The sequence below is a fragment of the Gossypium hirsutum genome, chromosome D04, assembly GCF_007990345.1.
Source record: "Gossypium hirsutum isolate 1008001.06 chromosome D04, Gossypium_hirsutum_v2.1, whole genome shotgun sequence".
Taxonomy (NCBI): Eukaryota; Viridiplantae; Streptophyta; class Magnoliopsida; order Malvales; family Malvaceae; genus Gossypium; species Gossypium hirsutum.
In genome coordinates, this window is record NC_053440.1 from 48,802,665 (window position 1) to 48,819,444 (window position 16,780).

The 16,780-nt window shown below is 34.9% G+C and overlaps 2 protein-coding genes and 1 long non-coding RNA gene across 3 annotated transcripts; 2 read left to right on the forward strand and 1 right to left on the reverse strand.

The window, feature by feature from the left end:
- The first annotated feature begins 481 nt into the window (after nucleotides 1–481).
- Nucleotides 482–4,035, forward strand: LOC107899551 (chlorophyll synthase, chloroplastic-like). The gene is given in 15 exon segments (NM_001326877.1): nucleotides 482–614; nucleotides 832–876; nucleotides 974–1,062; nucleotides 1,482–1,569; nucleotides 1,831–1,916; nucleotides 2,018–2,104; nucleotides 2,172–2,237; nucleotides 2,316–2,399; nucleotides 2,494–2,555; nucleotides 2,792–2,867; nucleotides 2,957–3,019; nucleotides 3,149–3,230; nucleotides 3,323–3,399; nucleotides 3,495–3,542; nucleotides 3,832–4,035. Coding segments are annotated over 15 exon segments (1,140 nt in total). The 5' UTR covers nucleotides 482–490; the 3' UTR covers nucleotides 3,895–4,035.
- Nucleotides 4,036–5,544: 1,509 nt separating this feature from the next.
- LOC107898459 (uncharacterized) lies at nucleotides 5,545–7,188 on the forward strand. Its single transcript, XM_016823927.2, has 2 exons — nucleotides 5,545–6,749; nucleotides 6,938–7,188. The coding sequence occupies exons 1-2, from the start codon at nucleotides 6,173–6,175 to the stop codon at nucleotides 6,949–6,951; spliced, it is 591 nt and encodes a 196-aa protein (XP_016679416.1). The 5' UTR covers nucleotides 5,545–6,172; the 3' UTR covers nucleotides 6,952–7,188.
- Nucleotides 7,189–11,631: 4,443 nt separating this feature from the next.
- Nucleotides 11,632–12,949, reverse strand: LOC107898460 (uncharacterized). The gene is made up of 2 exons (XR_001684412.2): nucleotides 12,807–12,949; nucleotides 11,632–12,309 (listed from the first exon to the last, which is right to left on the reverse strand). It is a non-coding gene; the product is annotated as an uncharacterized lncRNA (long non-coding RNA).
- Nucleotides 12,950–16,780: the final 3,831 nt, after the last annotated feature.

Genomic DNA, 16,780 nt, shown 5'->3' on the forward strand with positions numbered 1-16,780 from the left:
TCTTTTAGATGTTACCGTAATAACAGTGCCAATAAAATTAAAACTTAATTATAATATTTAGTAATATTAATTAGTGATGGTGATATAAATTAACATTATGTTTGTATAAAAATGTAATTGACATATATATTAACTAAATATTAGTATATTAAATTTAAAAACCTAAAGCAATAATTCTCAAAAAAAATAAAATCTAAAACAATAAATAAAATATTTTGACGAAATCTTAATGAGTAGTAAATAAATAAAAATAAACAAAACAATTAAAAAAAACAAATAAAAAGGGGTAAATCTTGTATCTGTACTTTAAATTTAGATGCATAGCCATAGGCCCCGGTGGGCTGGGTTATCAACTACACCAGAAACACTTGAGAGTCAATTTGCTGGCTTCTTCCCTCTCCTTGGAGCTTCAAAGGGGAAACTGCAGGGATTTTCTTTTTCATTCTTTCTTTTTTGGTTTTTGAAAGCAGAGAAAATTTGAATCGCTTCAATGTCGTCCGTACTCAACACTGTATCATCCTTGAGGCTATCCAGAGTTTACAATAGCAACAACAACAATCACCTGCGACTCCCAATTCACTCCGTTTTAACTCCTCCTTCTGTCTCCTTCACCAGTGAGTTAACTCGTTCCTGCTCTATTTGGCTCCTCCAGAAGCTGGACCTCGAAGGAAACTTGGAGCTGAATTGAAAATATTTATTATCTTTAAACAAGACTTATTTTTTAGCTCTTATCCTTTTTTCTATCTTCCTCTAATTTTTTTTCTGAGCTTAGTTAATTTAAAGTTTCACCTCTATTTTTGGCTTCCAATGCTGTAAATAATTTTTTTTCAGGACGGAGATTGACTATCAGAGCGGCGGACACTGATACTAATGAAGGTTTTTTTAAAAAACCATTTTTTATGGCTTTAAAAAAGTAATTATATAAATTTGTTTTTCATTTTTTTTGTGGTGGATATTTGTGTTCATTTGGCAGTAAAATCCAAGGCACCGGATAAGGCACCCGCCGGCGGTGGTTCTAGCTTCAACCAACTTCTTGGTATCAAAGGAGCTGCTCAAGAAACTGTAATTCCTCTATATACAGATTTTTTTTTTTTACCTTTTTCCTTGATGGCACTAACAAAAATTAGTAATTTTTTTAATCATTTCTGCTTCAATAATAATCTATAAGTGCAATTCCACTTAGATGTCAACTGAAAGAAAAATGGGAACTTTAGTTGCAGAGCATCCGCCTTCATATTTTGAGGATAAAATTATTCCATAATTTGGTGCGCTATTTATCTCTAACGTGTCACCCATCCCAGCTACCAATCGAGACAGGGCCATAGGAAATGCAAATGTTTATTGGGAAAACTTTTGCTCCTGCTTGTTTCATTCACTACTCAAATGAATAACCTATTAGCCTTACTTATGAAGGAACGTTTGAAGCTGTCTTACTTATATAAGAGCTATTGTATGATTTGGTTTTTTTATACATGATGCAGGATAAATGGAAGATTCGTCTTCAACTTACAAAGCCAGTTACTTGGCCCCCATTGGTATGGGGAGTAGTTTGTGGAGCTGCTGCTTCAGGTACTCTAAGAAAATTCGTTCACATCTACTGTTAGGAGTATCCTTTTATTTGAGAATATAAGAATTAAACTCCACGAGAAATTGTGTGAAAGTTTCATGATATCTAGTGCTTGCATTTTTCTATCTTGCTCAACTGTTATTTGTTAATTCAAATCACTTTCTTTTGTGAATGTAAATTTGTCCATGAACTCAATTACAAGTTGCATGGAAGAGTTTGTGAGGTAACTAGAGGACCACCTGAAACAATTTTATAAATTGCAGGAAACTTCCACTGGAATTTGGAGGATGTTGCCAAGTCAATTCTTTGCATGATAATGTCGGGTCCATGTCTAACAGGCTATACTCAGGTATAAACCCTTATCAGTGAAGGTGTGTCTTGATTTTTAATGAAAAAAAGGAGCTTCAACCTGAATAATACGAAATTGTCTGGCTAATTTGACTTTTTCAGACTCTCAATGATTGGTATGATAGAGAGATTGATGCAATTAATGAGCCTTATCGCCCGATCCCTTCAGGAGCAATATCTGAGAATGAGGTGTGTAATCATAACTAGTTTGTGCTATGCACATGATAGATTTGATATTCATTAAAATTTTGTGCAGGTTATTAGCCAAATCTGGTTGCTACTCTTAGGGGGCCTTGGCATAGCTGGTTTACTAGACGTGTGGGTAGGTAATTTCAAATAATTTGCTTATTTTTTCCCTAAAAGATGTACAAAATGAAGCAGTTTTAATCTGTCGTTATAGGCAGGGCATGACTTCCCTATTGTATTCTACCTTGCTTTGGGAGGATCCTTGCTATCATACATATACTCTGCTCCTCCTTTAAAGGTAGTTCACTTGCATACGGTTGTTATGACCAACCCACTTTCTTCTTATGGAAGAAAATAAGCTTAGATCTAACTAAATTTCAAATATGTTGCAGTTGAAACAAAATGGCTGGATAGGAAATTTTGCTCTTGGAGCAAGCTATATCAGTTTGCCCTGGTGTGATGTCATCTATTTTGCTGCTTTTTCCACCATATGATTTGAACTCTTTGCTAATTCCTACACGCACAGAGCACCCTATCACAAATTAGGCTACCATTTATTCATCTATCATGATTCCTATGTAGAATATATCAAATGTTTACTAATATAAGGCTTAAAAATGTCCTGAAGTATTTGATATATGTTCTGGACTGTCACTTTGCTGTCTGACAAGCTTTAATCTTTGCTAATAGGTGGGCCGGTCAAGCATTGTTTGGGACACTTACACCAGACATAGTTGTTCTCACACTCTTGTACAGCATAGCTGGGGTAAATTTTTTACATTGTCTCATTCTTGTTTTTGTTTGAGGTCCGGGATTCGACCTATGACAATTTGTTTTTGCTGTATCACTTTGCAGTTGGGTATCGCCATTGTTAATGACTTTAAAAGTATCGAAGGAGACAAAGCTCTAGGATTGCAGGTATTCTTTTATTATCATTATTATTATTAAGTAAATATTTGGGACACTGATGAGTTCTGCAGACCCCTTACTTTCTTTGATCCTTTGAAGAACGGAGTTAATATTTGTATGCTTGTTATGGTTGAGCAGTCACTTCCTGTAGCCTTTGGTGCTGAAACAGCTAAATGGATTTGTGTTGGTGCTATTGACATAACTCAATTATCTATAGCTGGTATGTACCTGGAATTTATACGAGTAACTGAAAGACTTGGAAATTCAATGCATCTTTCTTTATTAACAGCTCACTACACGTGGTGATTGCAGGGTATCTTCTAGGGGCTGGTAAGCCGTATTATGCACTCGCCCTAGTTGGTTTAATAGTTCCACAAGTTGTATTTCAGGTAGAACTATTTCTCGGTACATTGTAGAAACTACAGTCCCTTTCTTACCTTCATAGAGATTAATGCTCATATAACCCAATATCTATCCACTGCAGTTCCAGTACTTTCTAAAGGATCCTGTCAAGTATGATGTAAAGTATCAGGTAAATTTTACTCAACTACATTGCTCACTGACTAGAACAGATTAAGGATTTCTACCATAGTTACGACTGTAGGTAAGGAGAAACACAAACCAACTTCTGCTCATCAGTATTTGTAATTCTTACCGTCTCTCACACACACTAATCTTTATGTCTCAATACTTCTACCATCTCATAGTGTCAGTATCAAGAATACGTTACCTTAAATGAGTTAACATGATAAAGGAGTTGCAATTTAATTATCTCATCTCTTGTTTCATATTGACCATCTAAGTTTGTTGTTGTGTTTCAGGCAAGTGCACAACCATTTCTGGTTCTTGGTTTACTGGTGACTGCTTTAGCAACGAGCCATTGATGAAGTATAACTGGTGGAGGACAAGAAAGAGATGAAAGTAAGCTGATGAGCAGAGTAAATTGTGATCGAATGAAGCAGCAGCTAGCTTTTTTGACTCAAAATGTAGTATTTAAATTGTGAGCTTCCACAAATCCAGTGACTGTTCCTTCTTGGTTTTCCAAGTGATAATAAAGAATTGTCCAATTCTTAATGCTTCTTTTTTTATTCCTCACAACTGCCAATTTTCTCTTATTCCAAACGTACTTTTTATACCAATCAATTTTTTGTCTTGGTAAGTTTCTAGAAAAGTGTTTGCAAAAAGCTATGCTATAGTTGCCATTAATGCAATGGAACTTTCTATTCTGATTGTTTTTAGAAGAAAGAAACAATGAAAAAGCAATGGAAGAGTAGAGGAAAATATTAATAGAAGAAATCTGCAGTTTATTGCTTTCACAAGCTCTATATTTATAGTACTTGGAATGACAGAAAAATCAATAAAAAATGTAATCTTAGCTACCAAATCTGATTCACTGGAAATCAGCAATAAACCAACTAATTCCTAAAGAATAAGAACAACTAACAACAATTGGCTAAGAATTTATTCAAATTAAAAAAAAAAAACATGCAATTCAAAAAGACAATTTTCCAACACTCCTCACTTAATGAGCTGCAAACTCAAATTTTTTTGTCTGAGAAGCTCAAATTTTCTAACTAGTAAAGGTTTGGTAAAAATATCAGCCAGTGGTTCTTCCTTCTTGCAATAAACATAGTTATATTTTCATCTTTTTGCTCCTCTCTCAGGAAGAAAAGCTTAGTATTGAAGTGCTTAGTTTTCCCCTGAATAACAGGATTGTGAGAGATTGCTATTGCAGCTTGTTGTCCACGAACACTTTAGGACCTGTGGTCTGTTCCAGATGTAAATCAACCAAATTTTTCCTCAGCCGCAATGTTTGATTTACTGCTGCTGTTGCTGCCACGAACTTTGCTTCTGTAGTAGATTGAGGCACAATATTCTGCTTTTTTTGAACACCATGAGAAAATTCTAGAGCCGAGACTAAAACAGTACCCTGACGTACTCTTCATCTAAGGAACAGCCCCGATCACTATGAGAATACCCAACTAGCTTCATACTTTGACTCTTCTGACACTTAGCTCCATAGTTGATGGCTTGTTTGATGTACAGCACAACTCTTTTTACCGCCTTTAGGTGCACCTCACTAGCACAATGCATGAACCTTGACAAAAACACTTACAACATACAATATATCAGGTCTGTAATACACTAAAAACCCAATGAGACTTCTAAAGTTTGTTTCTTCCACTTTTTCAGCTTCATCATCTTTTCTTAGTTCGCTTTTTTGTTCTTGGAGTATTCATCTCTCTACAATCTTCCATCTTGGACTTCTTGAAAATCTCCTTTGCATACTTGGTCTAACAAATGAAAACCTTGTCTTTTCCTTGCTTTATCTCTATTCCAAGGAAATATGTTATTAGTGTTAGAGTAACTAATAAGTCAGTTAATTAGTTAGCTAGTTAGCTATTAGTTAGCCGTTAGTTAATGTTAGTTAAGTCTGTTGATGTTAGTTAAGTCTGTTGATTTGGATTCTGTAAATAGCATGCCTTGCTATATATAAAAGCATGAGCAGCCTCTGTAATCCTCAATCTTTTTCAATGAATTCTTCTTTCACAAAATAGCTTAACATGGTATCAAATGTTCATTTCTTCCTGGCGACAGTTCCTTGAATTCCTGTGTTCTTCATGGCTCCGCCTTCTAGTCCGTCTGCCGTTTAGTCTACTGCACCAGTGATGGCTTCCAATCTTACTGATGGAGTCGTTGACAGTCGGTTCTTTTCTACCAAGAAAATCAATGTTCTTCTTGATGATAATAATCACTTGTTGTGGCGTCAACATGTTCTTTTGGCGATCAAGACATATAAGCTTCAACATTTTCTTGACTCTCAAACTATACCTCCTCCTCAACAGATTACGGATGATAATGGGGTACCGTAAGAGAATCTTAAGTTTGCTTGATTTGAAAAACAAGACAGTGCTCTGGCATCATGGCTCCTGTCATCGGTGAGTCCAGCTGTTCTCCCACATATCATTGGGATGGATACTAGTGCTCAAATCTGGAATGCTCTTATTACCTTGTATGGCAGTAAAACCACATCTTGATTGATGTTTTACAGAAGGGCTCTACACTCTCAGCGCAAGGGTGATCTTTTCATAAAAGATTTCTTAATGAAAATCAAGGGTTATTGTGATAATCTTGCTAGTTGTGGAGAAGTTATTAGTAAGCATGAACATGTTACTGCCATTCTTAATGGGCTGTCACCTGAGTATGAATCGGTCATTACGATTATCACTGCCAGTCAGGTGCCTTACAATGTTCACGGTGTTACTACTATACTTCTTGACGCTGAAGCACGACAACATGTTACAATATTTGAGACTCCTAGTTCAGCTAATCTGGTGTCACATCAATCTACAGATCCTGCTGTTGACAGCGTGCCTGCACCAGTGTATAGGCTACAGACCTCCTCCCCCTCCGCAGACAAATTTCTACATGTTTGGAACTAGATCTCCCATTGTACCCTGGATGCCATCATCTATGCCCATTGCATCTCCTACTAGTTCAAGTCCACAATCAGGTTGGTTTTCTCCACCTGCCCCAATTACCAACTGGACTAATCCATTTGCTCTTACTTCTCCACAGCATGGTAATGCACCTCCTTCAGCAACTCCACAATCTCAGGCTTATCTTGCAACTCCTGAAACAATGGCTGACAATGCTTGGTACCTTGACTCAGGTGCAACACATCACCAGAAAAATTCAGCTACTTCACTAGGTGAAAGTATGTTTTACAATGGTCCAGGTAAAGTGTATGTTGGTAATGGTATTGCACTTCCTGTCATGTCTACTAGTCAATAGTCTTTGATTACTCAATCATGACTTTTATTCATGAAATCACTATTTTTTGTACCTAGTATACCCAAAAATCTCTTATATTTGTCCAAGTTTACAAAGGATAATCAGGTGATATTTGAGTCTCTTCCTACACAGTGTCAGGTTCGTGACCTGAAAACCAATGAAATTCTTCTTCAAGGCTCGGTGCATGATGGGTTGTACAAACCGCACTTAAATGGCTCTTCCTCGACAGTGTTGTCTTCTGGCTCAGCTCAGTGTTTTACTGCTAATGCAATAGTTCCTTTAAGTATTTGGCAATCTAGGTTAGGACATCCTTGTAATGTTACACTTACAAAGGCTCTACGTCAGTGTAATATACCATTTGGTGCAAATAAAGATTTTGTTAACTGTGTTGCTTGTCACTTAGGAAAGGAACATAAGATGCCATTTCATAAGTTGCTATCTGAATATACTATGCCATTGCAACTAGGGGTTACTGATGTTTGGGGGCCAGCTCTAGTTGCTTCTAATGGTTTTTAGTATTATGTTGCTTTCACAGATGCATATTCAAGATGCACTTGGGTTTATTTTCTGTAGAATAAGTCAGATATGCTTACTATTTTTCCAAATTTTCATAGACAAGCTAAAAAAGCTCTTGGATACAAACTTAAAGCCTTACAAACAGATGGGGGAGGCGAATTTCAGGTGTTGAAGTTGTATTTGTCTCAACAAGGAACCATACAGCGTGTTACATGTCCATATGCTTCTGAGCAAAATGGACCAGTTGAACGCAAACACAGACAGATCGTTGAAGCTGGTTTCTCCATGCTGGCTCATGCATCTATGCCTATAACCTACTAGAATGATGCCTTTAGCAGTGCAGTATATTTGATAAACAGGTTGCCTACTTTTTCCTTAGGTAATATTTTACCCTATGAAAAACTTTTTCAGGTTTAACCAATTTATTCATCCCTTCAAGTTTTTGGCTGCTTGTGTTTTCCCAACCTTAGACCATACAACACCTTCAAACTACAATTTCAGTCAACTCCATGCACATTTTTGGGGTATTCTCCGTTACACAAAGGGTATCGTTGTCAGGCTACTGATGGTAGGGTGTATATTTCTCGCCATGTTACATTCCATGAAACTGAATTTCCATTCAAAGCCATCAGCCCCAAACCTATGTCTTCCATTCCTTCTCCACAGTCTAGTTTTAAGATACTTGTCATGTCCCAAGGTCATACACCACAAGCTCCTTCAGCAGCTACTGTTCCGACCCCTACTTGTGTCAACCCCTTGAATAATGTCCCTGTGTCCAGCTCACCTAGCCCAATACAGTCTCCTTGTGCCAACTCCAGCTCTAGAATGTCTAGTCCTGATATACCACACCTGTCATCTCCACAACCTTCTCTTCCAATTAATTCTCATGCTATGATTACACATGGCAAGACTGGCATTTTTAAACCCAAAATATACCTGAGCAAAGTAACTTGTTTATCCAATAATACTCCTGCTAACATCCATGAAACAATGTGCGATGAGTGTTGGCAAGCAGCAGTGCATAATGAGTTACAGGCTCTTCTTCAAAATAAGACATGGAGTCTTTGCTCTCTCCCTATTAATCGAAAGGCCATTTGCTGCAAATGGTTGTTTAAGGTGAAAAAGAAGGCTGATGGGATTGTGGAAAGATATAAAGCACGATTGATGGCTAAAGGATTTTCTCAACATACTAGACTTGATTTTCGAGACACCTTCAGTCTAGTGGTTAAAGCAACAACTATACAAATTGTTCTTACTATTGCTGTCATGAAGGGATGGTCGTTACGGAAAGTTGATGTCAATAATGCTTTTCTCAATAAGGACTTGACATAGGAGATATACATGGATCAGCCACCTAGTTTTGAAGTGGCATGTGACAATAGCCAAAAACTTGTTTGCAAATTGACCAAAGCTTTGTATGGTCTGCGGCAAGCTCCTCGTGCGTGGTTTCAAACTCTAAAACAGTATCTAGTTGATCAACTTGGATTTCATGCATCGAAAGCTGATCCCTCATTTTTCATTTGAGCCTCTTCAAGAAAGTTCTTGTTGCTTATGGCTTATGTGGATGACATAGTTGTAACAGGCAGCTCAAGTGAAGATATAGACAATGTGATACATCAGCTTCACTATAAGTTTGCTCTTAAAGGCATGGGGAGACTTAATTTTTTTTCTTAGGTATTGAAGTGTAACACACACCTCAGGGGTTGTTGCTTAATCACAAGAAATATGTCTCGGAGATACTTCATAAAACAGGAATGATAGGAGCAGCAACCACACCTACACCCAAGGTGAGCACTCTTAAATTGGAAGCTTCAGATGGTAGTCAACCATTTTTTGATGGCTATTTGTATCGAAGTGTAGTTGGAATGCTTCAGTATATGTGCATTACACGCCCTGATTTATCATTCTATGTTAACAAACTTAGTCAATACATGAATTCGCCAAGTGACACTCATTGGAAAACTGTTAAGCATGTGTTGAGATATCTCATCGGGACTATGGATCATGGTTTGTTCCTCTCAAACGGTTAGTTTGAATTAGTCTGTTACTCTGATGCTGACTGGACTTCCTCTGTTGAAGATCGACGTTCTACCATAGGATATGTTGTTTATCTAGGACCTAGCCCGATTGTATGGTGTTCCAAAAAGCAAGAAGTAGTGTCTAGGTCTTCGTTTGAAACAGAATACCACAACTTAGCTAATTGTGTATCTGAGTTGCTATGGGTTAAGCAATTGTTAGATGAAATTGGTATGCCAATGTGACAACACTTCTACAGTCTCAATGGCTGCAAACCTCACTCATCATGCCCAAATGAAACATGTAGAGATCGATAACCACTTTGTGAAAAAGTTCTTGATGGTACACTGCAGGTCAATTTTGTTCCATCCACAAAACAAGTTACTGATGTACTCACAAAGCCTATCACACCAAAATAGTTTGCTTCATTTCGACGAGCTCTGCAAGTTCTTTCTAGTGATAGTGATCTTAAAGTTTAAAATTCAAAGAAACTCGGAGAATGTTAGAGTAACTAATAAGTCAGTTAATTAGTTAGCTAGTTAGCTATTAGTTAGTCGTTAGTTAATGTTAATTAATGTTAGTTAAGTCTGTTGATGTTAGTTAAGTCTGTTGACTTGGATTCTCTAGATAGCATGTCTTGCTATATATAAAAGCATGAGTAGCCTCTATAATCCTTAATCTTTTTCAATGAATTCTTCTTTCACTATATAGCTTAACAATTAGATCAAGATCTGTTATTTCAAAAGCTTGCATCATATCTAGCTTGAACTCATCAATAAGTTTTTGACTGCTCCCTGTAATCAGAATATCATCCACATAAAGAGAAACAACAAGAGTCTCATTTTCATTGTGCTTAACATAAAGTGTGGACTTTGAAAGACTTTTTCCAAAGCCTAGGCCAAGTAAATAATTATCTATTCGTCTATACCAACCATAAAGTGCTTTAAGTGGCCTGTAAACTTTTTCTTCTTTGCCTTCCAAAAGAAGTATTTCAGTTGTTCAACATAAACTTCTTCAAAAATTTCATTTAAAAATGTTGATTTATGCAACTGTAACAATAAGTAGCCCAATTGTGTCAAGCTTAGCAACTGGAGCAAATATGTACAGCCAAAATTTATTCATACCCTTTTAACTACAAGCCTTGATTTATGCATTTTGATTGAATCATCAACATTTAGCTTGGTTTTAAACACACATTTTACCCTAATTACCTTTCTGCCTTTAGGTTTATCACCAAGTTCCAAATTTCGATTCTTTTCGATCATAAATAGCTCTTCCCATTACGATTTAGTGTCTTAATGTGAGAAAATCTGATTTTGAAGCCTTACATTCACGTGCAAATTTTGATGCCTTTGGACTTAGCACTTCATTGATCTCTAGTTGTATGGAATGGATGTACTTATGTGCAATTTGGTTGTGCGAGATAGATGCACTTGTGTACAATTTGGTTGTGATGCAGGAATGTGATATAAGATCTAGCACTTATGTGTTTCTTGGTTGTGTGGGATGAATCCCGAGTACCCAAATTATGTTTAACTAGAGTTTATTAAGGGTGAAACAAATTTAAAATTCTAATGATGAAATTCACACTTGAATATGAATTAGTATATGGGCCAAAGTGACATAGATCAAGATTTAAAATTTTATAAGTTGAAAGAAAGTGAATTAGTTAATATGGGATAAAGTAATGTAATAAGATACTAAGATTCAACTATAAGTGGCATAATTGAAATGTAAGATAAGCTAAACAAGTTAAATAATTTCTTGATAACTGATTTAATTGGTGAGCAAAATTTATGAATCCCTATGCCTCTAGTAAAGAAGGGGTGACAAGAAGTATGATTTGCATAAGTAACTAAGGACTATAAGTTGATATTTTATGAAAGTTATTGATACATAATTTAGTTGGTAGCTCTGTTAATCAATTCATCGGTTAGAGTATGCAGAAGGGAGGGATTCTCTTGTGAAGAAGATGGAAAAATAGAGCTTTTCAGAAAGTAGCCCGCTTTTAAGAGTCTTTAGAAGTATATAAAAGGGCTTTTCCAGGTCGAATTTTGGGTCGAAATAAGATATATTCTATAACAATTTGTCCCCCACATTGTCGAAGAAGAGTTATAAAGTGACTATTCTGAGACAAACTTACAGGTGTGAAGCGTAACATTGGGGGCTTACTATGTAAGTTTTAACTTGAAACTTTACTGAGCAAATATTGTTGTCCGACAATGTGGTATAGGAGTCAAAAATTGTATTTGCAGAAATGTAGCAAACTGTATTTACAGAAATGTCACAAATTGTATTCTAGAATTATTGCGAATTGTATTGCAGAATACCACGAACAGTATTTACAGAAATATCGCGAACTGTATCATAGAATATTGTGAACTGTATTTACATAAATGCTGCGAACTGTAGTCCTTAAGATTCTAAAAATCTTGTATGTAGAAGGTCGTGATCGTAAATCAGTGGACCATGAGATTCGTAAAATCTTGAAAGTAGAAGGTCGTGATCGTAACTTAACAGACCGTGAGATTCACAAAATCTCAAAAATAAAAGGTCGTGATTGTAAATCAGTAGACCGTGAGATTTGTAAAATCTCGAAAGTAAAAGGTCGTGATCATAAATCGACGAACCGTGAGATTTGTAAAATCTCGAAAATAGAAGGTCTGATCATAAATCAGCAGACTGTGAGATTCGTAAAATCTTAAAAATAGAAGGTCGTGATTGTAAATCAGCAGACCAAGAAATTCGTAAAATTTCGAAAGTAGAAGGTCGTGATCGTAAATCAGCATAACAACCCAGAAGATATAAGTTGGACCTATACTCACTTATAGAGCATACAAGAAAAGAGTAGCAAAATATACCATAGATAGTAAACTAAAGTTCCATAGGAAGACGAGACCAAGCAAGCAGTAGCACAGAACATCAATATGAGATCACATCTGGGATTATATATGCCGAAAGATCTACCTCAGCTGCAAATTCATAGCATCAGAAATTTTATTAGATTACAGAGAAGATGAACGATTTAAATTCATATCAAAATCTTCTGGTGTAATGTTTAAGAAATTTACAAGGTTTTTAACTGTCTAATTTCTAATAAACTGTTATCTGGGAAACACCATCACTAAAGAGGTGTACTGCAGAAATCAAAGGGTAATTCGAAACTCATAGTCATACTTGTAAAATCCAATGATTTTATAGATGTAACTCATAGTCTGGCACTTTCCAGAACTAAACTTCCTCATGAAAAGTAATTAATAGGCAAGGTAAAGAACGATCATCGTAAAGTTGTAGATACATAAGAACTTGAATATTTTATTCTTTTTCTTGAGAGTTTCAAGCCTTATCTGAAAAAAAAAAGAGCAAAAGCAAGATAACCCAGGTGTAGAACATCATACTTAAGAGTTCCAGTAATCAAAATCAATACAAGGACTAGGTCTAATAGACGACAATAACAATAAAGCCTTACATAGTTAAGAAAGGTCCACATACTTTTGGTTTCAAAAGAGAGATCTGGCCAAGCAAATGAATTTTTGCGTTAAGATAACATTTGTTGATATGTTTATAAACCTCCATCATAGGCTAGAATTAAATAATAAAATGATAGATAACTATGGACCACTAACAGGAATAGACAAACCCAGTTGAAAGCAAAGTATAATCATCTATGAAGTGCTTATTAAAGAATTGATTTATGAAATATTCCAATTTAAAAATATTAACTAACAATTAATTAGAATATTTCATCACTATAAATTTAACTATCAAAGTAGCAATTAAGGCACCAACCAATGGCGTAAAAATCATGAAAGTAATCACATTTAAATAAACTAACAAAAGTTCTAAAGCTTAAAAAGGATTCAATTACATGTCTTATAAAATGAGCTATTTTTATGGAGGATTTCTTGACCAATGAAAGAAAAAATTTAAAAGAACCAAGAAATGAGAAATAAAATTTAAAGAATTGGAAATATGAAATTATGCTTCTAAAAATATTAAAGAAGTCGAATCAAGAAAAATCAAAATTGAAGCTCAAGTTTTATCTTTGTAAATAGGATACAAAAAGAATATAACTATAACACCTCAAAATAGGTTCTAGAAGTTTCGAGGGTATTTTAAAAATTTTAGCTTATATGTACTCGAAATTTCGTAAGGTTGGTAATCAATAATGTTTTCGACAATGAATATTAGGAAATTAAGTCAATTTCTGAAAATAGGTTTTAAATACCTTTAATTTTGGAAAAAGGACTGATTGGTAATAAGGTCAAAGTTGAAAGTGTTTATATTGCAGTTAGACCAAATTTTAAAAATTGAACCTAAAAGCACCCCGTCAACTGTTTTCACGTTAGTTTTCCTCCTTTACTTGGTTTGTGCCGTCTCTTGTTTCTCCAAACACATTCCATTTGATTTTTGATTCCCAAACTATATTACCATGATTTCTATCAACACCCAAGCCTTAAACCTCCATAGAGTTCAAGAAAGACACTAAACATCACCATAGTCTTCGCCATTATCAAGTTGTGGGTTTTATGAGTTTTTGTCAAAACCTCTATTTTTTCCATCGAAGGTGACCATTCATTTCACTATTAGTTTTTAATGTTATTGGATCCTTAAAAAATGAGTTTTTAGCCATTAAATCGTGAATTTTCAATAAAAACTAAAAATGGGGTTGTTAATGGTGAATTTTGGGTTTTTGAGTAAAAATGTGGTTTTAAAGTGCTTTTCAATTAGTTTTGTTGTAATTAGAAGGTTTCTAAAGCTACATTGAATTTTCGTTAAAGGTTTCTCGAGTTTTAAAGAATTTTTGTCATAATGGCCAAAACTTGTTGAAAAATGTTGATACCTTGAAACGTGTAGTTTTGTGTAGTTTAAAGGTTGAAAAATAGTCGTAGATGAATATGTAGATGAACAGAATTTGTTTCGTGCAAGGATTAAGTGTAGGCTGAGATATTTGAATTTAAAGTTTTCTATGCCGAACATTTCAGTTAAAAGAGAACGTAGCCTAGACTATTGTTTTTGGCTAATTAAGGTGAGTTAATAATTGATTGTTGATTGTAAATTTGTGTGGTTTCTCTTGTTGAAGTTTCGGAGTCAATAAGACCTACAACGAATAGAGACAAATGCAAAGAAAAGTTTGTTTGAGCTTTTGGCTTTTCGATGAAAGCATATTTCTAGTGAGTATTTTGGAATTGCTGCTCGTAGATGATTAATTGTGTAATTGGGAATTTAGAGGTAGCCTAAAGCCCTACTCTAAATTTCGAGTGTAAGTGTTCTCATGCCTATGATTAAATGTGATATATGTGTGATTGTGCAATTGTGAAAATATGAACATATATGAGATGCTATGACATGTGCCATAAGCTTGTGATGATTGTTGTGAAAGAGAATATGTGGGTATGTTATTCATGCCATGTGATAGTAAATATGTGGGTACATTTTCATACCATTGACAGTGATGATAATATGCTAACGATGTGAATATGCAGTGAATATGTGTGAAAAATCGGTAAGTAAATATGTGATAATAATGTGGATATTTTGGCTTTGTGATTTTATGAGACCGTTGGATATAGTTGGCATGCCATAGGATTGTCAGTACTCACCTTTATGATGTGGTTTTAGGGCATTTAGGCCCAATGACAGTTTTCAGAGAGATAAAGGAATGTCAGATAAGCTCCATTCACCGAGATATGTGTGTGTGGTGTGTTGGAGAGTGTTAGTTATATGCTTCACTTATGGGACATGATTGACTCTATGAGTCATTTTGGTATGTTGGAGACCTGTGTATCCGATGTATGGTGATAGATTCCACATTATGTTTCACAACCTCAAGAGCCAAACTATCTTATAATGTGACTAAATGTGATTAAATATGGTTTATATGACTATGATATATGCTTAAAAAATCATGTGGTTAATGTGATAAATGCATAATAATATAAATGGAAGATGAATAAACATGTGAAATATGATATTAGAGTTGAAAAGTATGAATATGTGACATGCCTGCTTAGTCAATGCATAATGGCTTGTTTGTGCAGTGGTTATTCTGAGCATTCATTGAGTTTGTTAAACTCACTCACTCCTTTTTAACCATTGCAAATAAGTAGTGCCGGTGTGAGTGGTGTGGTCTCGAGGGGTGATCCAAGCCAGAAACTTTAGTTGCTATTAGTAGGTGTTCTTTTATTTTTTTTGTGTATTGGGAATAAAAGGTAATGTGGTAGATGTTATGTTGGTTTTGCTATGATTTTTAGTTGTTTACATGCCTATTGTGCTTATGAACTTTATGGACTTTAAATATGATGTTTGGGACTGTTATTTGAGATATTTCAGTGTTTATTTTATGAGATAATTGATGCATGATGTTTAGAACCTACTTGGAATGATCTAAGTGATGATATAAGCTATGTTTTTAAGGTTTGGAATAGAGGTATCGATATTCAGGTTTAAAAAAATGATACCTTTGTAATTTTTAAAGTGCAAGAAGTTAGTTTCGCTAGTTGGTATCGATATTTTTCCACGAGTATTGATCCTCGAGGTAAAATTATCGATACTTTTTCAGTGGTACCATTATTTTTCGAAAGTTGGGTTTTTGAGATGAGAATCAGTAAGCTAATTTGGTATCGATTTTCCAAGCGGTATTGATACCACTTGAAAGATTTATAGATACAACTCTACCAGTATCGATACCTACATAACAGTTTTGGGAAATTTTGCTAAATGGTCCTAGTGCTTGTTTAGTGCTTGTTTTATGATTATTCAATGATTATTTAGCATGATTCAACTTCCTTGGAGTGTGTGTGACTTACGTTTCATGTGAATGCTATTATATTAAAAGAAAAAAAGATGTATATGTGTAATAATGTGATGGTTTATGATGAATACAAAGGGAGACAATGGTGTAACATCATGTTCTCAGGCCTGACGATCAGGTTGATTATAGGGTGTTACAATAGCTTTTCAAGTTATTTACCATCAAATAATTTTCTATTACCAAAAAGTAATTTAATGTAGAAATTTTTGAAAAAATGGCCGAGGAAGATCAGTAGAGGTGAAGTTCTTAATTAGATGATAGGAAACAGACCAGATATCAAAATTATCAACAGATAAAATCCAAACAAGCATGCAAGAATACAAACAAATAGTCAAATGTAGAACAAGAATTAACACAAGTCTTGGATCCAAACTGATGAATGATGATATACACATCATAAATAAATGGAGAATCAAGCCGAAACTTCTGTATGAAAAAAATACACATCCTTTGGTAAAACATGTTTAGCAATCCCAACAGTTTTTGGGAGAAAATAGGAAAATGCATATCCCTGTAAATGCTATACCAATGAGAATTAACTCTCTCAGCGCTATATATATGTGTATATTACCAATTAATTATTTTGATTCAACACATAATACGAGAAACTTTATACAACAATAAAGAGA

What these genes read in the sequence shown, in the direction of transcription:
- LOC107898459 (XM_016823927.2), top strand. Translation starts at nt 6,173, where the DNA reads ATGAACATGTTACTGCCATTCTTAATGGGCTGTCACCTGAGTATGAAT.